Raw genomic sequence first — 23,099 nt, 5'->3', positions numbered from 1 at the left:
GGCCCGAGCGCTCACACCCTGCCCAGAGATTGAGTTTGTCAGCGATCATAAAATGGGAATTGATTATTCCAGCCACCATTGATTAGGGAAGAATGCTTACTGCAGCAGCGGGGGAAAGGTTAAGAGGAAATTGACCTTCTTCTTAGGTGACATAAAGTCATTAGGTAAATGAGATATTCACACAGGAGTTTTAAAAGGTCATGCTCAATTTTTATTTGTAGCTGAAGAATCAACCTGGCGCGCGGCTTAGGGCAGGGACCCCGGTCTTCTGGACGAGTGGACCCACAGGAAGAGAACTCTCGCAGCGCTGGGCAGGGGCGCGGGGTGGGGAGTGAGTTATTGTGTTGGGAGGATCCCGTTGGAATTGGCGGAGGTCTGGGGACGCGCTAGCTTTGTACCTCCTGCCTGACCTGTGTGTGCCGTTTCTGTGAATGTGTGTGCGTGCCTGTGTCCCCGTGGAGGTCTGTGCTTCGCGCCGGGCTCTCCTCGGTTGCTTTCGCGGGCCCCCGAAGGGATGTCGGGCAAAGACCAAAGACGGACAATTAAAAACCTTTACCCTACCAGAGCCGGCCATGTCTCACCCACAGGGAAAGAGAGAGAGAGAGAGAGAGAGAGAGAGAGAGAGTGTGTGTGTGTGTATGTGTGTGTGTGTGTTTAAGGAGAGAGAGATGTATTTATGCACATATTTATCCCTCTAATTATAGGAATTAATCCTCTTACTTATGACTAAAAGGTAACGTCGAAGGACGTCCCTTTGATGTGGAAAAGCATCATTTGTGACTCACATTCAGACTGATTAAGGAATAATTGTTGTTAAACGCTTTACAAGAGGAGAGTGTTTAATTGAGGGGCATTCGTAATTTTACGGCTTAGCACAAAATTAAACGTAATTAAAAACTCAGAAATTCCAACTGATTTTCCAATTATTTTTATTGTCTGAGCTAATTGTTACACAAGGGTATCACTTCTCCCCGAAGGCATTAAAGAAAAAAAAAGGCAACAGTACCTTTCCCAAATTTTCACCCAGAGGACTGGGAGCTTTGTGCAGGTACAGGCCAGGTGAAGGACCTTCCTCCTTTCCCTCCGCCCTCGGTCTGCGCCTCACGCTCCTCCCTCCCCCACCGTAATTAAGCGTTTCAGCCGCTCTCCTTTCTCTGAGTTCCTGCAACACCTTGGGATGTGAGAAAGTGATGGCAGTTCTCTTCTGCAGATCATTACAGCAAAACTGGAAGTATCTGTAGAAGCCTGATGAATTTCTTGAAGTAACACTTGTCATACATGGCGGAGAGATTAAAAAAAACCTAAGTAAACACAACTCTCTGGGGGCGATCCCTCGATGCCTCTGCCTTCGAGTGTGTGGCAGGAGGGAGGTAATACGCAAACACGGACTGGGAGATGTTTATAAACGCGCACATGAAGACACACAGATGCATGCAGCAAACTTTCTTTTGCCCCCCCCCTTTTTTTCTTTTTCTTTTTTTTAGTTTGTTTGTTTTGAAGAAAAGATGAGTAAGAAAAGCTTCTCAGGTGGATTCTGGATTTTTCCCCCCTAATGTTGGGATTGAGGGCTCAAGGCCAAGCTATTTTAGTATGAGTTGCTTCTCTTAATGTCCATACAGATTTATTTAAATACAACATAAGGTTTATAAAAAGTGCTTCAGTGTTATGGAAATGAAAATGCATCCTTACAGCTCATCCAGAAATGGCCCTGTCTTTCCTATCAGACTTGGAGGGAATCCTAGAAAATAAAAAATAAAATAGCATACAATTAGGGAAAACGTGAATTTATAAATTCCCACTAGTTTAGAATGAGTCTAGAGCAATGGAATGTTTCCGTTTCAAATGGAATGTTTAATTTCTCTATGATTTTTAGGCCAGAGTCTTCTGTGGATTCACGCTTTCTATCTGGCTTTCCCATCCACCACCACCACCTCCACCCCACCCCCCATAAAATAAATGATTGCCTCTGATCTGACGTGCCAGGTGAAAATGGGTAGAATTAAAACTGTCATTTCTCCTTCTAACTTGTGTCTTTTGATTGAGTTCAAAAGCTTTTAAAGGTAAAACGTGCCTATCATTTATATGTATTATTTCTTTCTCTCCTATCACAGCTTCTAAGTAAAAGAAAGAAAACGTATTTATATTTTCAAATTCATTTTCCCTGGAAGATTTCAGTCTTCCAGGTAATTTGATGATGGACTCTGACACGTGGGAGAACGCCTGCCCGGCAGCAGCCCGGTTTACACGAGAGCGTTAAGGAGGTACATTGAAGTCCGGTTTTTTCATTTTTCTACCTAACTGGTTTATTTGGAGCTGAGATGTGGGTATTTAAAACTGAAGCTTTCCAAATACTACAATACTATTTTGGAGAAAAGCCTAAAGTAGGCAGAGTTGGGAAGAAAAGGAGGAAGGCTCCCTTTGAAAGTTAGAAATGGTGAAAAAGACATGTAATCCGATGTGGAAAATTGAGTAAAAGAGGCAGTGCACACTTTAGCTTAGGCAAAGATTGCTGAGTCCTTTGAAGAAACTGACACGGATTTTCCAGAGATGGGAGGAAAGAGAGAGATGGGGTGGGGGTGGGGGAATTCTAGGGTGGGCATTTTATGTAAATGAGTAAATTCGAAATGTAGTACAAATCCAGTATAGTAAAACTGACAGTTCTGACAGTATTGACAACATAAATATATGTTTGAACACTGCACTTTCAGACACTTAACCGATGAAGCAATAAAAAAAATTCGACTACAATATTTCAAATAATCGACATTGATGTTTTGATACATCATTTTTATACTCCCAATCGATCTATCACTCTGGGGCTGGTCAATTTTAAGTAAAAATGGGCTGCAATTATTTGCACCTTGGCTAATGATGACCTAATAACAGTCCTCAATTAATTACGCCCATACTGTTCTTTCTTCCTTTGGTGTTGGGGGGTTGGGGAGGAGGAAGTTATTGAGGAACAAAACCTATGATTGTGTCATTCCCCCCCACCTTTCTATTCCATTTTTGAGATTATGGGGAGGGGGTCGAATTTCAGAATTAGGAAGGCGTCTTTGGTGATCACAGACGCTGCAAGCTGAGGTCGCCTCGTCTCAGTAGCCACCAGGTCTGTATTGTAATAGGGCTCTCACTTTTACTTTGCCAGGTCAAAACTAAATTTCGGAAAACAGAAAATGCAATCAGAAAGTTGAGTGACTCTAAATCTCCCCCAGGTCCCATATTCTTTCTTCAGTTTCAAGGAGTAGATGGAAGAGATTTGCTCAAAGGGAGAACTGAAGATTTCTCTAAAGCTCAGATTGTGGTGTATTTCTGGGGGTTGGAGAGAGAGTTAAGAATTTTAAGAGAGTATCAGTATCTAAAGCACCCAGTTGAAGTTGACTCTCTGCTTCCTCCCCAGTTGCCTAGGACTGCTCTCCACACCCCGCTGAGGGTTTATAGGCTACTGTTTAAAAGCAAACAGACAACAAAAAGCCACAGTAAGAGAGCAGACAAGTCTCGTAGAGAAACGTTGGTGAGTACTGCATCCTCAAGCCTGCCTTCCCGCAGTTTCTAAGTGTTGGCTTTCTCCTCTCTCCCCGGTGGGCTCTTCAGTGCATTCGCTCACTCCCACTTTTCTTTCCCACTCCTCTCCAAATTTGGTGTGGTAGTGGGGGCTGAGGGGAGGATAAAGCTAGCTGTTTTTGAAAAACAAATCCTAGACAGGCCCAGGATATGACCTGGAGCAGGGCATTGTGATGTAGGATCCCGCAGGCAAGAGACGGTGTTGGGGATGGGAGTGGAGAGCAGGCACCCAGTTCTCTCCCAAAGGCCATGCGCCAGCTGCTGCTCCCACCCCTGTGAAGCTCCGACCCTTTCTTAAACTTGCACTGAGCCTCGGGCTCCTGACCTAAAACTTAGCTGGTCTCCACTAGTCGGGATTCCAGTGTCTGACTTCTTTCCTCCAAACTTTGCAAATGCAGTTTTAATACCCCCCCCCCAACCACCGCCAGCTGAGACGCTGGCACGTTAGGAACATGTTAAACAACATTAAGATGCTAATCAAAGACATAGGTGGCGAGTGACCCACGTTGGTTGAAGGTGGGAACCCTCGAAGTTCTCCTTCACCAGAGCATCACCTAGTTCCGAGGCTATCAGTCTCTGACTGAGTCGTTCCAAAGCCATCTGTGCTGGGAGTTGGGGTGCGAGCTAGAAGAGGGGCAGCAGGAGGAAAGAAGAGGGACGGAATCAAGATCGCAGAAGAAACTAGAGAAAGAGGAGAGAGAAGGAAGGGAGGAAGGAAGGGAGCGCGGGAAGGAGCCCGCGACTGTGAGAGCAAGCGCACCGCGCGTTTGGAGCCCCGCCAGATAGCGCTAGAGGGCTATTTATTGAAATACTTTTCCTCCTGCAAGATAGTGAAACAGCTAAAATTGGGAGAAATAAGACGTAAGAGAGAGTAAAAGGAAAGAAAGTACAATGATTCTACCGCCTCTTAGTTAAGAGAATAAATTGTGGGGTGCTTTCATGTTATTAATGGGGGCGGGGGTGGAGAGAAATACATGGTAGAAAACCTGAGTAAAGAAAGGACCAAAAAATAAACAAAACAAAGGCCCCTTTCTATCTCTTGAACCCACCTAGGAAGAGAGTGAGCAAAGTTAACAGGTAAGAGAGGAAGTGTAATTCTTCCTCATCCCAACTTTCAGAGCTGCTGGTACATGGCTGGGAAGGTCAAGAACAGTTCACAAGGATGAGCTGAGGTTTATAGAGAAGAGATATTTTTAAAGTAATAGATGGCTGCAAGGGAATGGGGAAGGGAGACACAAACACATTATTGGAACCGCCAAATAAAATATATATCAAAAATTCCAACTGTCAGCCAGCAGGTCTGGAGCAGAAGAGAGTCCCTCTGCCTTTGTCCCAGGGATGCTGGGCTCAAGGCTCTTTCCGCAGGGCTGCAATCAAACTCCTTAAATAATAATTTATACATACTCTGGAAAACTTGGAGAAAAGAGCTAGACTACAAAAATTCACTGTTGCATTCAGAACCCAAAGTACAGTGAAACAGATGGAGAGAGAAGAGTATAGTGGCAAGGGTGGGGCCCAAAGCGAGGCAGGAAGAATAAAACATTCTGATCCCCTTTACTTGCTCAGGTCAGGAATGCAAGAAAGAAAACTTCTTGCAAATAATACTTCAAAGTATTTATTTGGTTTTATTCTATAAACTCTAGCATCTCACACATCTAACTTCTCATTTAAAATTGCACTTTCCTTTTACCTGAAACATTTTTTAAATCAGAGTAATAATATCTTTCAAACCAGCAACAGAACCTCCATAAATAAAAACTAACCTTACAAAGGGGGGAAAAATCTGCTTAACCCAAAATACTCCAATTCAAAACATTAACTAAAGTTACAAATAAGATTAAGGTTGGATTTATTTGCTTCTCTAGCAAGCCGTCAATTATTCTAACTATTGTAAGAAGACAAAAAGGATTTAAACCCGGCGATTTTAATACACAGATTAACACTTCAGACCTCACAGTTCTGAGGAATTTGGAGTTATCTGTGCTGAGGACCTATAACTTTCCAGGAAAAAAAAAAAAAAAAAAGATAGGCACACAGGCTTTTTTAAGGAAGGTGGGCAAATTTACGTAAAATAGAGCCTCGGTTCATAAATGCTCATTTCAAATTAAGTACTCTCCATAAAGCCAATGCACTTTAAATTGGGTAACTGTAGTGGGATTCATTAATTCTTTTTAAATTTTCAATGTAACCTATAATAGCATTCCATGTTGAAACAAAAAAGAAAAGGAAAAATAGAAAAGGAGCCGTTCTTAGAAGTCTTAGGGATGCTTCAATAAGAAAGAAGTGATTAAAAACAGACTAGACTCTTAAATTTGAGAGGCCCCATCCCCCCCTCCTATTCACCCCCACCCGATCAGGGCCCCTCCCTTTCACCTCTTTTTTTTTTTTTTTTAATGCAGTGCCCCACCCCCACTCCAGAGCTAAGTAGCAGATTTGGGATTCTGAAGAAATAGGTTTCAGCATCCATATTTGTTCTGGGGCACTTGTAAAATGCGATTTGTAGAGGGTCTTTAGCCTTCTGATTGTCTTTGAATTGTTTTTACTGAAACAGATCTTTTGCAGTTAATGAGTCCCCACGCAGCTGGACAGCTCCTCTCGGACACTGAGAACTCTAACCCCAAAATGACCCCAATTTGACACCGCAAGATGAAATTTTACCGCCTGTTAAAACCATTTCCAGCCTGGGCAAAAGGAGCTGACTGTTGACGGAGGTGTGTGCCGCCTCCTGCGACCCCCATCTTGTGCCTGTCTCCTGGGCCTGCCCCACCTACTTTTCCTTCACCCCAAATGTGGAAGAACAGATGAGCCTCACAGCCTGGATGGGGGTGCAGAGGCTGAGCCTGGAGCATCAGGAATGTAATATCAGGCTAGAAATCAGAAAGTGTGTTTACCCCACTGCTCTGGAATTGCTTCTAGTGGACTGGCAAAATTGGAGAAGGTAGGGGGAGATCAGCAAGTTCTTAAATGTTTTTCAGCTCTGTTAATAAAACATCAGCAAGCTGGTGGTTAAAAGTAATAATCTTTGAATTCATCAGATTGGCCAAGAACCGAAACCCTGATTCACCTCCAACTTGATCTTGTGTGTAATCTATTGCACTGGGATGCTATTTTACGCATACAGTTTCATAAATGACATGCAACTAGGTAAGTGAAATCTCTGTAGTCGGGTGAAATTTGGGGTTCTCCCCTTAGACAATTGGTGAATTTTTAAGTGATGCAGATTTTCCTCCATTAGGGCTTCATTTTTAACATTCTCACACTTCTTAACAGAAGTCTTTGGAGTTAAAGATGATGCGGTGTTTTTTTTTTTTTCTTCTTTGAGTCTATCATAAAATGTCCTATTTCTCTCTCCCTCTTACATCTACTAGATTGTCCCTGTAGTTTGCTTTAATGTATTCATTACAATACAACAGAAGTTACAGAATATTAGAAAGTAAGGAAGAAAGGAGTTCAGATTAAAATGATTTCTACATCGCAGAAAGGATTTAAATACATGAAAATCAAGTTTAAGCTTTTTTTCCCCCTTTGGTAAAACCCAAGATTATCATGGAATTATCAACCCATCATTAGTTTAACAACTGTTTGAAAATACAGAAATCATCAATCGCTTCAAATTGTTTTTACTCGGATACACTGCCACATAAGAAATTTATGTATTTTTTTTAATCATGAAGTTTTCCTAAATAAAGGCTGTGGGGGATGCTAACTCACTTCACAGTACCACTATGAAAAAAAAGCGGTGGTAAAAGGAGCAGAAGGTAGCAACGCTGAATGTTTAAACTCAGCAATGTAGAGGTTTGTTTCCAAGTTGATCTTCTACAAAAGGAGCATTTATCAAGGAAATTGAATTTCTTTTTTAAAAGAGAAGTAATTGGCACTCACTATACAGGCTATTTAAAACAACAATAACCCTTTTGGCGACAATATATACGCAATATTGAAAATATGAACAACTGTTAGAATAAAAACCAAAAATCACTATAAACTTCTCAGCTAGCGGCGCTGCACGGGGAACTCGGATCCAGCAATTTCAAGATCTCTAGTAGAAAACGCTCCGCAGGCGAGACCAGATTGTTATTTTTCTCTCATCCTTCCCACCCCGGCTAAACTGAATTCACGTAACTGCCGCTTGAAACAAAATGCTGCAAGACAACTTTTTTCTTTTGTGTCTTCTTTCCTTTTCTACTCACCTTTTTTTAATACGTCGACGAGCAACTCAGCAACAAATAGGGAGGATGCTTTTAATCTTGGAGTTCTTCTAGGGAAAAAAATCTGAGGAGGGAGACGGACCCTCCCCACAACCTGTAGGTTTCCTACCCGTTGGATCACACAGGCTTGAAGCCCGGCGTAAAAGTGCTGGCAGTGCTAGACTCTCCTCTCCGAAGCTCCGAGTGCCCGGCCGTCCCTGCTCTGGTCAACTGGGCAAATACCTCGCAGTCCGCAGTCCCGCTCCCTGGCGTCGCACTACCCTCGCCTCTGCCAGCCCCTCCGCACTATCTTTATATGTGAGGGCCGATTTCCCGCAGACATCATTGTTATGATGGCTCATTTAATCAAACTGTTTAATTGCTCTGGTAATCACTATCATCATCACAGGTGCTCAATCATTCATTATTTTTGGAGGGCTTTATTGACCTCCGGAGCTCATTCCCCACTCCTATTAAAACGGGGCCAAATTTCTCAGACTTAGCTTGGTGTCTCAGCAGGCTGCGATGTAAGCTCAGTTGAGTGTTGCCTGAAAGCTTACAGTGAAGCAGAGAAGATGGAAAGCCGCCCCCCCCCCCCCCCCCCCCAACCGCAACCCCCCCCCCCCCCCCCCGCGCCCCAAGCTCATCTGCGCCCCCCCCCCTCTCTCACACACACACACACACACCTTTTATTTTCCCTATGCTTCCCATCACCCAGGAAGTCGGGTCAAAGTCGCGCGCGGAAAATACCCTACTTTCTACTCTCCAGAATGAATTCAAAGTTGGAGAGGGAATCGGCAGTTGAGGAACAGTCTGTTTTCGAGTCTCTGGGTCAGGGACCATGAACCGGGAAAGAGCGAGGAGCTAGGGAGAGAGGGTGCTCTCGGAGCACACAGGGCCGGACTTCTGGGCAGGCGGGAGCCGGGGGAGGGGGGGTGCGGAGGGGGCAGCTGCGCAGCGCGCGCTGGGTGACCATAACTCCGCCCCCAGCTCCAGGCTCGGAGTGATTGACGCTTGGCCACCGGGAAACCCTAGGCGTGGAGGTGAGGCTGGGTGCTGCTCCAGCCAGGGATTGGGTGAGACACCGGCCAGAACTACTTTCTACACAAACCAAGTGGGATATTTACCTTCCTTCCCTCCCCCCGCCCCCTCTTCTTTTCCTTTTAGGAAAAGTTCATACGGAGTAGGTCCGTCTTCCCCATGTAGAGGAATTGCCCGGTACAATTAACACAACCATCAGCTGGCGTTACCACGCTCCGGTCTCTGCACCCTGGGCGACCACAACAAAGCTGGGCAGGGTATACCGACCAATTCTCCCTGCAAGGCATCTTATTTCTCTCCCCTCTGTCTCCAATGCTTCCCAGCTCTAAGTGAGAGCCACTTCGGAGGCGCACATTAGAGGCGCGCACACAGAGGCGCGCGCGCGAGCACACAGACACACACACCCTTTTGGCGACATCAGATAACATCAAACACCCAAACGACTCCTCCCCACTTCCTCCCTCCCAATTCCACCGCTGCCCCCGGAGACTCTCCAGGGTGGCCGTTGTCCACCGCTAGGAGAGAGCCCTGAGTTAAGTTGATCTCTTCTTGTCCTGGAAAAATTAAATGTTGAAAACAAGGGTGCTGGATGTGCACAGGAAAGAAAGTACCACTTGAAAAAAAAAAAAAAAAAAGAACGAAAAAAACTGTAGTTCCGCAGTAGTACGGTTTGCAGAGCCTGCTGCTCCTGGATGTTAGCAGAAAGCCTTCAAGGGCGCAGTAATCGGCTGGCAGAGGAGTGGGGGCCCGCGAAATTAAAAGGAACAAAAGCAAGAGCGCCATGCCAAATGTCCCCGAAACGACCCCATTAGGCTTGAGCCCGGTGTAATGGGAAAATGAACTAGAAGTAAGTTTGGAAAAAAAAAAAAAAATTATAAGAGCTGAGGCTGTACCGTACTTTCCCTGTGGTTTTCTGCAGTTTTCCTCTCTGCGCTCTCCCTGTCCTCTTCATTCTCTCCCTCTTTCCTCTCTCGCGCGCGCCCGCCCGCATGCGCGCGCCCTCGGCCGCGCGCGCGCGCGAATACACACACACACACACACACACACACACACACTCTCACACTCTTCCTCCGGCTCCCCCTCTCCCTCCCCCCCCCCCCCCCCCCCCCCCGCCGGGGCCGTCCGATCGCACTCGCTGCATATCAGAGGCTCCGCGCGGCGCGCTCCTCCTCGCTCCCGCTCCCCACTCCCGGGATGTGTCTCCGCCGTACGACGGGCTATGGCCACCACGACTTCCGGGTTCCGTCATTTCGTTCTCCCGCCGCCGACCCGCGCCGCCAAACTGAGGCTCTTCTATAAGCCAGGCAGCAGCCAACCTGCCAACACCTACTGACACTCACTCATCTCCCAGAGAGAGAAAGAGAGCGCGAGAGAGCGAGCGCGAGAGAGCGAGCGCGAGTGAGAGCGAGCGAGCGAGAAAGAGAGAGAGGGAGAGACAAAATACCTACCAGGAAAGGGGGGGAGGAAGTCCAATTTTTGCAAACTATTCATTTTTTTTTCTTGATTTTTCCCCTCTGCTTTCTTTGAACGATACTTTAAAGAGAGAGGATCATATTATAGATACCGCGGGGGCCAAGCTAAAAGAGGGGGGGAGGGGGGAGGAAAAAATTCAAGAAGCAGAAACCCCTCGCGGAGTTTTACTGGAAGAAAAAAAAAACGGGTCTGAAAGATTCCTCCTCTTCATCATCATCAACCATCATTCATTCACTACCTTGACATTCCGGGCTTTGATTGACAGCTGGAGTGGCAAAAAGCCATGAAACACGACAGTTCGGTTACATGTGGGCTGCTGACGGGCCGCTCGTAACCTTCAGTTCGGGGGCTTGACAATTTTTTTTTCTTCTGTTTCTTCTTTTTCTTTTCTTTCTTTTTTTTTTTTTTTTTTTTTTCCTACTGAGGGGAAGAGAAGAGAAAGAGGGGGAAAGGAGGACCGAAAAGGAGGAGGAGGGGAGGGGGGAGGAGGTGGAGGAGGAGGAGGAAGATCAGGAGGAGGAGGAAGAAGAGGAAAAAAGAGAAAAAGAAGAAATATCACAGGAAAAAAAAAAAAAAAACTCTTCGTTGTCTTGCCTGGGCTTTTTTTTCCCCCCCTAAAAATAACATATTGGAGAATTGGGAGAAGTCTTTTTGGTTTGGAAAAAAAAAAAAAAAAAAGGAATCTTCAGCCTAGATCACTTTCTTATCCGGACTGGGATATTAAATATACGACACATCCAGGAGTTTATTGGAGCGCAGACTGATGGCGCAAAGGGTAGGTTTAAATCTCCAACACTTACCTAGATATAAATCCTCTCCTAAGAGGGGCCTGTCCCGATGCCTCCTCTCCCTTCAACGCTGCTGCAGCTCGCTGCTTGATGATGGCGGCCAGTATTTTAAAAAATAGCAGCAAAATTATTCATCGGCTTTTCCCCCCCGTGCCTCTGCGTGTGTGCGAGTGTGTGTGTGCGTGCGTGTGTGCGTGTCTGGGCGCGCGTGTTCCAGCGCTGTGCGAGCGGGCGGGCGGCGAGTGCGTGTGAGTGGTGTGTGTGTGCGTGTGCAATTGTTACACGCTTTCGCCTCGCTCCAGCTTTTACCCCAGCAGCGCGATTCCCCCGGTTCTCCTGCTGCCGCCGCTGCCGCTGCTGCGCCGCTGCCGCCGCTGCTCCCGCGGCTCGGGGCGGGCACGGGCTGCGTAGGAGCCGCCGCCGCCGCCGGGGCCGCCGCTGGGGCCGCGCTGCCGCAGCCGCTGCGCCGCCGCCTAGACTAGCCTGGGCTGCTTGTTTTGTCTCTGAAATTGACAAGGACGCAGGGAATCCGCTGCTAAATAATGTTTCTGGTAACTTTCACGTTATTCCCCCCTCCCCTCCGCTCCCTGCCCCCGGGGAGGCACTGGCCCCAGTCTTCCCTCTTCCTCGGCGTTCTCCTCCTGATTATTAGCGTTTTTCTTCTCTTTATTTTGTTTCATTTCGCCTTTTGATTTATTGGATCTTCGGGAGGAGGCGAAGGGGGGTGAGGGGTGGGATCCGGGGCTTCCTCCTCACACTAACTCCACTTCTCCCTCGGTTGGCTCGCTACGGTTCTTGCTGCCTCCGGCCCGAGCGGGACCTCCCGGAGCCCCCTCAGTCCCTGGCCTCACTGCCCCCTCTCCCTACTCTAAACGCTGCTCTTGGTTCATACTTTTTCATTTTAAAATTTAAAAACATTTCCCCCCGCAACTTTCAACTCGTTGTTTCGGCTGGTTTGGTTTCTGTGTGTTCAACTCGTGCTCGGTACTTTTTTCCTTTCTGACTTTGTTTTTATTTCTCCCCCCCCCCCCCCCCCCCCCCCCCCCCCCCCTTCCCTCCTCTTTCCCCCCCCCCCCCCCCCCCACCTCTATTCCTTTCCCACTTCTCTCCTTGCTTTCTTCTCCTATCTTCTTTTTCTATTCCCCCTCGGCTCTCCCTCACCTCCCGCGCCCCCTCCCCCTTGCCGGGTTCCGACAGTACGATGAGCTGCCCCATTACGGCGGGATGGACGGAGTAGGGGTGCCTGCTTCCATGTACGGAGACCCTCATGCGCCGCGGCCGATCCCCCCGGTTCACCACCTGAACCACGGGCCGCCGCTCCACGCCACGCAGCACTACGGCGCGCACGCCCCGCACCCCAATGTCATGCCGGCCAGCATGGGATCCGCTGTCAACGACGCCTTGAAGCGGGACAAGGACGCGATCTATGGGTAAACCAACCCCCCTCCTCCCGACCCAGCATACTGTTTGTGAGTGCGAGTGTGTGTTCGTCTCTGTGGGGGTTGAGGGGATGGTCGACTAAGTGGGGAGTTATTTCTGCGGGGGAGGGGGGTGGGAACCGCTTGCCTCAGGACAGAGAAGGGGGCCTGCTCTTCTTCGCCTTAAGTTTAAGTCCCCGAAAGAGAAAGCCTCCTCCACCCCCACGGCCCCGTCACTCCGGACCCCACAGCCCAGAGTGACTGAGAATCTTGCCAGGGCCTTCTCCCCAAGGACGGGATTCCTGGCCAAAAGACGCAGAATTGGTCCTTCCAGGCCCCCTAACAGAGGCCTTGACGAAGGAGAAAGTTTCCTGCAGATGAGGAGCAACTTTGGGGTTTTTTTGCTTTGTTTTGTTTTTGTTTTGTTTTGTTTTTTTCCCCCTCTTGTTTCCTACCGAGAGTCTGGGAGTCACTAAATGCAGCTTGAGCTGGAATCAGGGCTGTTTCTGTCGGCCAGGAAGTCCTAATCACCCACTTCTTAATTCTCTGTAAATAAAGGGGTAGACCTTGAAGTGCAGCGGGCTGGAAGGGACTGCTGCTTGCACAGAGCTGCTCTTAGGAGGAGTGAGGGAGATGGCTGGAAATCACATATTTTATATTCTGAGGGAACTCGGAGAGGGATGGAGGTGCTTGGTCCCAAAGTGTACCGCTGGTGCTCTCCCAGTTGAGAGGAGGTGGGGAAGGCGGCGGTTTGCCGAGGGGAGGGGACGGTTGGTAACCGGCAACTGAGCCTGAAGCCAGAGGCCGCAAGCATCCCGAGGTGCAGCTAAGCCGCCCGGAGGAACACAAAGGGCAGACGCGCACGCACACTTCCAAGTTTTAACACTCGATTTATTTATTTTTGCCTGCTGGAGAAATGTGGTCTTTGGAAGGAAGCTCTTGGGCGTTTAGCATTCCTATTATTTTGGCCCCCGCACACGGGCTTTACTAGAAGTCGAGCAAACAAGTTTATAAGGCGAGGGGGTGAAAAGGTTGGAAGAGCACGCTCTCTGATTTAGGTGTAAGAAATACCACTTTGGGTGTATATATAGGTGAAGCCTTCGGCCTCCTTCAAAGTAACCCTTAATATGGAGTGTTAAAGCTTTTTCTTTTTCTTTCTTTCTTTCTTTTCTTTTCTTTTTCTTCTTCTTCTTTTTTTTTTTTTTTTTTAAATTTCACAGACCGTTCCTTTCTTGAGAGGTCAGGGCTGGGTATCGGGGGTTGGTTCCGCGGCCTCTGTAGTGTGGGGATTGGGTCTGGATCAACTCCCAGCTCCAGACTGCCTGAGCTGCTTGGATGTTTCATTACTTCCAACTGAGGCTTTTCTTACTTGGCGGGCTGAAGTGGCCAGGGGCTTCTCCGACTAGATCTGAGGGACTCCTGAGCTGAGGGAAAGGGCCAGGCCGTTTTTCCTTTCTATTTCTGACCCAGGCTCGGCTGGCTAAGGAAGGGTTGTAAAGTGTGATGCGTGCCTGTTTTATTAAAGAAGGAATTCGAACCCTCCAAACTTGTTGATTACAGTTCTTGCTCCTTCCCCTCTGCACCCCGTCTCCGTGTGTGTGTTTTCTGCGTGGCGCTGCCCGTTAGGCACCCGTTGTTTCCTCTGTTAGCTCTGGTCTTTGAGAAGTGCGAGCTGGCGACCTGCACTCCCCGGGAACCCGGAGTGGCCGGCGGGGACGTCTGCTCCTCCGACTCCTTCAATGAGGACATCGCGGTCTTCGCCAAGCAGGTCCAACCTTCTTGACCCACTCACCCTCCTGCAGACCCTCACTCCCCCTCCCCTTTCCTCCCAGCTTTACATGAAAGAGGAGGAAAAGGCAGGGACACCCGATCTGTTCCTCTGGCCCAGTCCGTCCTCTTCGCCTCCTCCCCATCCCTGAGCCTGGAGGCGAATTGGAAGCGGAGATAAATATGGGTGTTTGTTTTTCCCCCCAGCCAGGAATACAGGGGCTCGACCCTCGAATTAAAGTTGACCTACTCCTAATCTGGGGCTTGGCCTTTTCTCCCGCCTGCAGCTACTTGAACAAGTATTGGGGACAGGGGCTGTGAGGCACCCGAGAGTGCCCGGGAGGGAAGGAAGCTGGGCGCCTCTTGGGTCAGTCTACGCGGGGTGCTAAGGTGTGGGAGGCTGAGAGTCACAGCCCCTTAGACGGCTGGTTGAGGGGGGACTCGGTCCCAGAGAACGGCCCTGAATTCCCAGCAACAGCTTAGCAGTTCCAGGTGGCCCTTAATGGGGCCAGTAGTATAAGGCCCCAGCATTTTTTCAGCCGAACCCACTAATTTAAGGCACTAGTTTGTTTCATGTATTTTACCAAAGCCCCTCTCCTCTTCTCCACCACTGCCCTTCCACCATACCCACTCACACGGTTTAGTCCGTGACAGCGTTTTTCTTCTTTTAAGGTGAGGTGGTCATTCATGTGGACTGTCCCTGCTTCTTACAGGTTCGCGCTGAAAAGCCACTTTTTTCCTCAAATCCAGAGCTGGACAATTTGGTAAGCCACACCGTTTCTTGCCTTTCCCCACCCCACCTTACCTAGAAGCACTCACTTTCCTCCTGGAGCTCTGGGGAGTTGGAGCAGAGCCTCTTTTGAAGCTCACGAACGACAGGGAGGAAGAGGGCACAACTTAGAGCCCCCGCAAGGGCGATGGAAGGTGAGGGGTGGGATCGACGTCAGGGAAATTGGAGGCCAGGGAGCAGCAGGCGGGGACACAGCGCCCAGAGTGCGCAGGGGATGAGTCCCTGGTCTCGGCCGGGGGAGCGAGGCTGCGAGAAGTGAGTTATTTCCTCTATTTGCCTGGGTAGGCAGCCGAGCCCCCGGCAGCTCACCCGGAGGAAGTAACCGCTGGCGCAGCGGCGGGGGGCGGGCGGGGAGAGGGGGGGGGGGGGGGGTATGGGGCGCGCGGGCGCAGGCCACTTTTAGGTGCGATTCTTTTGCTAATTTGCACAATTTCAATATTAAAAGTACTTAAATCCGCTTTCAAAGGCCTTGCTTCACCATTCATCTGGAGTATTTCCTTCTTCAGTAAGGACGGATTTCGCAGGGTGTGCGGTTCTAAAAAGCTTTCTCTCCGAAGAAGCTGATTTTTTTTTTTTTTTTTTTTTTTAATTTGGCTTGAGGTCTTGAGAGGGGACGGTTAAAGACTCAGGCGGAGAAAGAAGGCCTGGACCTAGGAAAGCAGTCCTCACGAATAGCTCAGTGAACACAGGGGGCAAAGATATTAGATGCTTCGGCTCAGGTTGAGTCAGATTCCTACCCCGTGGCCAATGAGGCAGAGATGATCAGTAATCACTTGGTTTTTCTGACGATTTCTTGATGTGTGGGTTTTGCCTGGCCACTTGCCTGCTTCTTCCCCCATCCCCAGCTCAATTCCCTCACTCCCCCCACCCCCCAACTCAGGACTTCTGAGTCACAGAGCCTTAACTCCACACTCTAAACTTTTCTTTCAGATGATACAAGCAATACAAGTACTAAGGTTTCATCTTTTGGAGTTAGAAAAGGTAAGCAGAGAGTGACACTCCTCACTTTGATTTAGCCGCTTTCCTTTCTTAGTTGAGCAGGGATGTCTTTAACAAGCCTCCAGTCTGAGGGATTGAACCCCTGGAGGTTATGAGCAACTTGTTACCAAGTCCGTCCTTCAAATTGCTGCTCGACCCAAGAGCTCAGAGGATGGGTGAATCAGGATAGCCCTTCCTGCTTCCCTACCTCACCCCCTCCCGCCTTTCCCCCTAGGCATTCAGGATTATTCTGAAATGCAGCAAACCATTTGTATTACTGGACAATCAGCCTGCTTGCGTCTCTATTAGCTTAGCTCACCCTCAGACCAGAGCAAGTGTTAGGTGCAGGCAGAGGGAATCTTCCTCGCTGGGGTGTCTTTACATTGCTCTGTAGCTCAATCACTGTCCCCTGGAAACGTGCAAAACTCAGCTTATTGAATCGCAAATGCCAATGCTATTCCCAGTTCCAGCGTTCTAACATTGTGATGTTATCATCAAATCGGATTTTCCCCCTTGGACTCCCAGTCTGAGCCCAGTTATTTCCAGTCCTGTTTCTTCCCTCTTTATTGTAACTTGTTGCTCAGGGAAGTCTCTGGAGAATAATATCTGCTGCAACAATTGCTCTATTGTTTCCTTGCCTTCAAGTATTACACCCATTAATTAGAGTTAGTTTGGAAGACATTGCACTGTTGCTCTTTCCAAATGTAACCTTGCAACCTGATTTTTTTCCCCTTTAAAAATGAAACAAAACAATAACAACAACAATATGAGCTGAACCCTCCACCATGACCCTCCTTTTAGGTCCACGAACTGTGTGATAACTTCTGCCATCGGTACATTAGCTGTTTGAAGGGGAAAATGCCCATCGACCTTGTCATTGATGAAAGAGACGGCAGCTCCAAGTCAGATCACGAAGAACTTTCAGGATCCTCTACAAATCTCGCTGACCATGTAAGTCTGAGAGCCCTTTCACATTCTTTTGAGACCACTGGGTAAAGCATTTAAAAAAATAAAAATAAAAAAAACTTGTTGTAACATTTAGCTAAGCTTAAACTTAGTTTTCTTTTAAATGACCTGGTCTCTTTGGGACTCTTTTCTCCCTTTCTCACTACCTCTGCCATAGCCTTCATCTTCGTTTGCCCTTTCCTGGCCCCTTTCCTTATTTATGTGGAGAACCAAAGAAACCAGGGAGTTGATAGAGTGATTTGTGCTCTTAATGTGTAAAGTTTCCTGGATTTGGTGGCTGGAGTGTTAGCAAATTGTCTGTTTGATATGGTGACTGCTGCCTTTTCTGCTTCCTCAACTCTGTGTAATCAGTGCAGCCAGGACAGAGAGACAAGTCAGCTAGCAGGACAGGGTGGGGGAGAGAGAGAACTGAAGGACAAGAGGAACCAGGGAGGAGGGCCGATTTCCCAGTCTCTCACAGAGATGACAGTCCGGAGAATTATTGGCAATCTTACATTGCATTAGAAATAACAGAAGGAGTGAACACATTACAATTCTCCGAGCTCTTGCTCTATAGAAACTTATTGTCAGTATATGGACTTATTGCCAAGTGCCTGAAGCATCTTCATAATAAAAGACAGTAACTTTGATGAAACAATTATTAACAATGTATTACAGAAAGCTGAAGGGAATCACGATTGAGTAACCATAGGTTCGTGGTTGAATTTTACCACTTAAACAGTTGTTGAATGGAGTCACAGTATAGTAAGGAGTGACTGTGTATGTCAGGCCAGGATGGGAGATTTCTTTCTATTCTCTGTTTTTAATCCTATTTTGGAACCGATTTAGGGAGTCTGATGTTTAAAAAAAAAAAAAAAAGAAAGAAAAGGAAGGAAAAAAAAGCATATGTAGTGAGACTGAAAATTTGAAAAAGAAGCAAAGGGAAGAAAGATTGCAGCTGGTAGGAAAGGCAGGAGTGGCAAGGTTAAAGAGTGGGTGTGAACAGCAGTTTATTTATAGGAACCCAAGCCGGGGGTGGGGGACATAGATTATATTCAGTTGAGCTTACAACTTAAGTGATATAGGCTATAGTCTAATAACTTGTTGGCTGAAAGATTAACTTAACATTTCGTGGAGTTAAACAGGCTTTGAGGCTGGAAGGCAACCTGTACCACCTCCCCCCGCCATTCCTAAGTGTTAAGAGGAATGGGTTGAGATGTCTTGAGAATAAACCTTCTGTGAGGTTATCTTCCTCCACCCTCAAAAAAAAAAAAAAAAAAAAAAAAGTTTTGAAAATATCCAGTCATACATTTTAATTATGAGCCTTTGTCCTGTATGGAAAGCTAGCCTGAGAACAAAAGTTTTAAAAAAAGAAAGAAAGAAAGAAAACATCAGTGCTCCTGGTTGTCTAGTTCTGAGACAGAATAAATACTATAGCATTGAAAGCTCCTACTGCTATCTTTACTCTTGGCTTTTTCCTTCATGATGGGGTGAACTTTGAGGGGCTCTTTTTTTTTTGTATTTGAGTGTGTTCACTAAAATCATAAGGATGCAGAAAGCAGCTATGGAAAGTTTACTTGCTGATATGTGGCTATATGATACGTGGTGGTGGTCCACAAGGCATGACAGTCCCTTAGAGATTGTTGTTGTTGTCGTAGTTTATTTGTTTATTTTCACTGCTTCCTGTTTCCCAATTCCAATGCAACCTGCAATGTTGGGGGGGATGAGAAGGAATCTAGTTCCACGGTGTGTAGGATGAGAAGTTCACAGTTATCTGCAGCCAAAAACGTTTCTCATGACATTTCCAAGGGTCTCGATTACTTGGTTTTCTAGAATAGTTTCTTGGAAACTGTTTTTCAAGTGGATGTATGGAACTAGAACATGCCGGTGTTTGCAGGGAAGAGATAAGATAAACTAGGCTGTCTAGAGTATTGGCCGATAGTGCCCATTTATGAAACTATTGTAATATTTAAATTATACTCAAAAAGGAAGTGGTACCTAAGAGGATAGCACTTTAATAATTGAACAATCATCATCTTTGGATAAAAGAGTCAACTGTAACATTTGTTGCTCCTCTTTCAGGCCCCCAATCAAGTAAAGATGACAACTGATTTATTTTGAACCCATGAGGGCTTGCCACCTCATTGGGCATCATAATTTAAAGCCTTTTATTTCCTAGAGTTCTGAACTATAACATTTTTACTTTAGCCCCCTGCTATTTGTTTTGAAAGGAAGCAATAATTTGTTCCACCAGCACACTGAGTGGGAAATGGCGAGATTTGCTTCAGACTTGAATTTTATGCAGGAGGGGAGAGAAAACCTTGCAGAGTTTTCACCATTTTTGCTATTTCTATATCATAGGTGCATTGGTTATATTCCTTTCCAAGCATCCCCCTACAAAGCGAATTCTCTCGTGTGTCTGCCTCTTCTGCAAGTCCACCCTCCATTCCCACACCGCCCCCCCCACTCACCAAAAAAGGAGAAAATACCCCACAACTACTACTACCTGTGAAGTGGTATGAGTGGGACATTTTCAGCATGTAAATGTGTCCAATTTGAATCTCCAGGTTTATTTTTTCGTTTGCTTTGATATGCATATTTAATACATTGCCCCAGGCTGGATCTCATTTGGTGCACGCTGGTGCAGGGGTGATGATGAGCCACTTCAGAAGGCCTGAGACAGCGTGTTGTTTTCTCTGTTTTATCTGTTGGCCCACTATTCTGATCTACTGCGCTTCCTCATGGTTTTATTTGCACATGAAATGCCGAGAGCATTTCAACTTATTGGCTATGAATAATGACAGCTAAAAAAGAAGTGTAGTTTAATTTGTTGTGTGCCAAGGTTTCTCTTGTGGAGGTGACAGTTTGTGACAGCTGTTTGACACCCCCAAAACACATACACCTCTATACTTATTAAGTGGTATCAAGCTGCACTGTGTGTGTGTGTGTGTGTGAGTGTGTGTGTGTGTGTTTAAGGAAGGCTTGGGCAAGGGGAGAGAGAGTGAAAGAGAGAAAAGAAAGAATAAGTGTAATTTTGCATAGTGGAAAGCAGGGAGAAAAGTGTCAGGAGCAAAATATTAGGTGCCAAAATAGACTTCTATTTTCTTATTGAAAAATTTGAAAATAAAACTGAATGAAAGTAATGGCTACAAATATCTTGAAAGCAAGTATTTTTGGCAGGCTTTTAAGAATGAGTTTTATATACTATTACACAGTAAATCAGGCTGTTGTCACTCTGATTTCACATTCTGTAATTTTATGTAAATAATCTGATGTAACATTGTTAAAAGACAACCAGGGTATCCTAACCTTTCCTACGTTACATTCATTCAAGATACTAAACTAGTTCATTTATTATCGACATTTACCTGATGGGTATGAGGATAAAAGGAAGTTTGCAATTAAATAGAAAATAAAATGTGCAACACTGGCCCCTATTTTGTTGTTTTTAGTAAATTCATAATGAATGCTTACATTTTTATATTATAATACAGTTTCTTTTATATTCTTATTAAACATGAGAGTAATTGTTGTAGGGAGGAAACAACTATTACAATATTCTTTGGAATATTGGAAAGAAGAAAATAAGATGGTGAAAGGAAATAGAGCTCTATTTTCCAGCTGCAATTCATGTTAAGTTTCTCAGACATTCAAATTTATTATGTTTAAAATAAACATGTCAAGAAACCAATTCTTTAAAAAAAAACTTTCAACTTGAAAACTATTGTGGAATATTCATGCTTTTCCTAGTCTGTAGTATTTCTAAATGATAGGTGATATCCACACTTGCTACTTTACATAATTTCAGGTCTAGTACAGAAAAAAAAATAAAATATATCTTTACATGTGAAGATACCACATATCTTTAGATCAATGTTAGATAAATGAAATATATCTGTTTGAAAGGCATTCTCTGAGCTAAGCTCTATTTGTCTGAAGTGCATACAGTTATATTATTATTTCTAATTAATGTTCATAAGAAACTCATTTATTAATTTTTTGGATGAATTAAGTATAAGGAAGAAAATACAACTTTATCTCTTAATAATTAATGACAGGTGACTTAAAATTGACTGGCTCTGATAATATGATTAATAAAAGAAAAGAATATTCTAATTTCTATGTTGAAAGCTGTAATTTAGCTAAAGATACACTGCTGTTTTCTTTTCCATCTCTGAAATGTCAAGTTTATTTACCTGTATACAGCTTCTAAAAATGGGTTAAGAACCTTGTCCCTGACAGAATACAGGCAAGTGTCTAGAGGTAAAATCTATTAGTACCTGGAAAGTCAGCAGGGATTAGGCAGCGAGGAGAGGGATAGGTTTAAGTGATTGGCCTATAGGATATCAAGGGGGAAATAATGGGATTTGATAATAATATTAATAATACACATGATTTATTTTATCAGATAATTTCTTAAGTTCTAGACCTTGTGGTGTCTTATCCAGTGTCTCCATTCCAGGAAAGTTCTGCCTCTGAGTTCTTCCACCAATTCAGCATGGTGGGGGGCATGGGTTTTCTGTCGTTATTGTTGTGTAGCTTCTGGACGTTGATAGCTCCGCTGTCAATTTCCCACTCAAAATAATTATATTATTTAAATCACTTTGGGTGTGCGGCTGAAGTATGTTTTCAGTGTAACTGTCGTGAGATGAAGTCAAACACACACTTGACCACCACTGACATTCACTATCAGATTAGAATTTTGATACTTTAAAAATGGATTTCCCATTTTTTTTTCCAGACTGAATGTTTGATGAATATCCTAACACAATTCAGAGTTATAGGAGACATTTTCTAATATGATGGTATACCAACAAAACAAGAAATTTCTATTTTTTCTAAAAGTTAAGTAGAGGAATCCTTTTTTTTTTTTTTTAAATCTTGGAATTCATTTTTAGAATTTGCAAAGAGTACTTGCCACTTCTTTGAGAGTTACTCACGTATTAATTCCCAAAGCAAAACAGAGGGTAGAAGCGGGGAGATGAGGGAAAGACCCCAGCTCTATTTACATTTTTAAAGAGTGAGTCCATGTTCTGAAAGCATGCATGGTTCTCCTGAGTTCTTATGTCAACTTTAGAATAATGAAGTTGAAATTCCAACATTTTTTTCAAACCATACTATTAACATTTTTAACTTTTGTAGGCTTGAATACCTCATGATAGGTGTCCTCACCTTATTTTAAAAAAATATTTTCTGCACAGTGTTAATTGGGAACTAAAACATCATACGGTCATAGGAAATATGTTACACATTAACTATGTGTAGTGATGCAAGCATATCTTACCTTTGTTGTTTAAGCATATTGAGTCAAATTAGTCTTATATGCTTCCTTTGCTGGTTGAAATATCTTTATATATGTTTACTGTAGCTTTCTACCTGCAAGCACAGGGTCTGAATTAGTCTACTGTATTGTTTAAGTTCATATAAAAATTTTGGCTTTGTGTTATATATTACGTGTTAGTTGTGTAGTTTCTAGAAAATCAAATACTTATTTTAAAGTTTTTCTTTTTTTAATTATAGAAATAAGAAGTAGACGTGTCCTTAGGGATTATCTTGCCTAAGTTTTTAATTTTAAAGAGACGGAGGAAGCAAGTCCCAAGGAAATGAAGTGCATCCCTTGCTCAAGGACACATGATCTGTTAGGGGTGGCACCCTCGTGTCTTGATTCGAACCTAATGCTCTCTCTCCTATCCTACATCCATTTTCACTTGGGGTCTAAGATAAGTCTCGGATCATTTTAGATAGCACTGGTGTGTAGTATGGCTTTTGCTTTCCTCCTTGAATCCTAATACATTTCACTTCCCTTCTCAGTTTTGCATTTATTTAGAAACACTTCTACATTTTACTCCACTGTCTTTTTGCAATGGGAGAACCATGAGCTTTGTGGAATCACTTAAACAGGGCAATACCACCAATTCACCAGGACTTACTAAGTATTTTCCTGTGAGCAGGTCCCCACAGAAGTGCCATAAGGGTGTAAAATGTTACAATTTTCACCATATCTGCAACCTCAACAAAAGAGGCCTGCAAATGTTTTGCTTCCTATGCCCAGTGACTCCGTTCCTATCTGTGCTCTTTCCCAGATTTAGCAAAATTCAATGATGGTGCTAAATCTTTTTTTTTTTTTTCCATGGGAGAAAACACAGGC

At 45.1% G+C, this 23,099-nt stretch overlaps 1 protein-coding gene and 1 long non-coding RNA gene across 9 annotated transcripts in view; one reads left to right on the top strand and one right to left on the bottom strand.

The window, feature by feature from the left end:
- Positions 1–912: 912 nt before the first annotated feature.
- Positions 913–10,591, bottom strand: LOC131999614 (uncharacterized). The gene is made up of 2 exons (XR_009399080.1): positions 10,504–10,591; positions 913–1,738 (listed from the first exon to the last, which is right to left on the bottom strand). It is a non-coding gene; the product is annotated as an uncharacterized LOC131999614 (long non-coding RNA).
- A 169-nt stretch (positions 10,592–10,760) lies between these two features.
- Positions 10,761–23,099, top strand: part of MEIS2 (Meis homeobox 2) — a 208,292-nt gene continuing 195,953 nt past the window's right edge. For 3 of the 8 annotated variants that reach the window (XM_059372476.1, XM_059372481.1, XM_059372479.1), the window contains exons 1-6: positions 11,487–11,604; positions 12,251–12,483; positions 14,098–14,239; positions 14,952–15,002; positions 15,959–16,009; positions 16,808–16,957. In XM_059372476.1, the coding sequence (XP_059228459.1) occupies positions 11,596–11,604; positions 12,251–12,483; positions 14,098–14,239; positions 14,952–15,002; positions 15,959–16,009; positions 16,808–16,957 (636 nt within the window). In that variant the 5' untranslated portion in view covers positions 11,487–11,595. Of the gene's footprint in view, positions 11,041–11,486; positions 11,605–12,250; positions 12,484–14,097; positions 14,240–14,951; positions 15,003–15,958; positions 16,010–16,807; positions 16,958–23,099 lie in introns of those variants that run through there. The other 5 variants (XM_059372477.1, XM_059372474.1, XM_059372478.1 and 2 more) reach the window with 4 other exon arrangements.

Source organism: Mustela nigripes, chromosome 13 (genome assembly GCF_022355385.1).
Source record: "Mustela nigripes isolate SB6536 chromosome 13, MUSNIG.SB6536, whole genome shotgun sequence".
Classification (NCBI taxonomy): domain Eukaryota; kingdom Metazoa; phylum Chordata; class Mammalia; order Carnivora; family Mustelidae; genus Mustela; species Mustela nigripes.
This window is presented reverse-complemented; position numbering and strand designations above follow the sequence as displayed.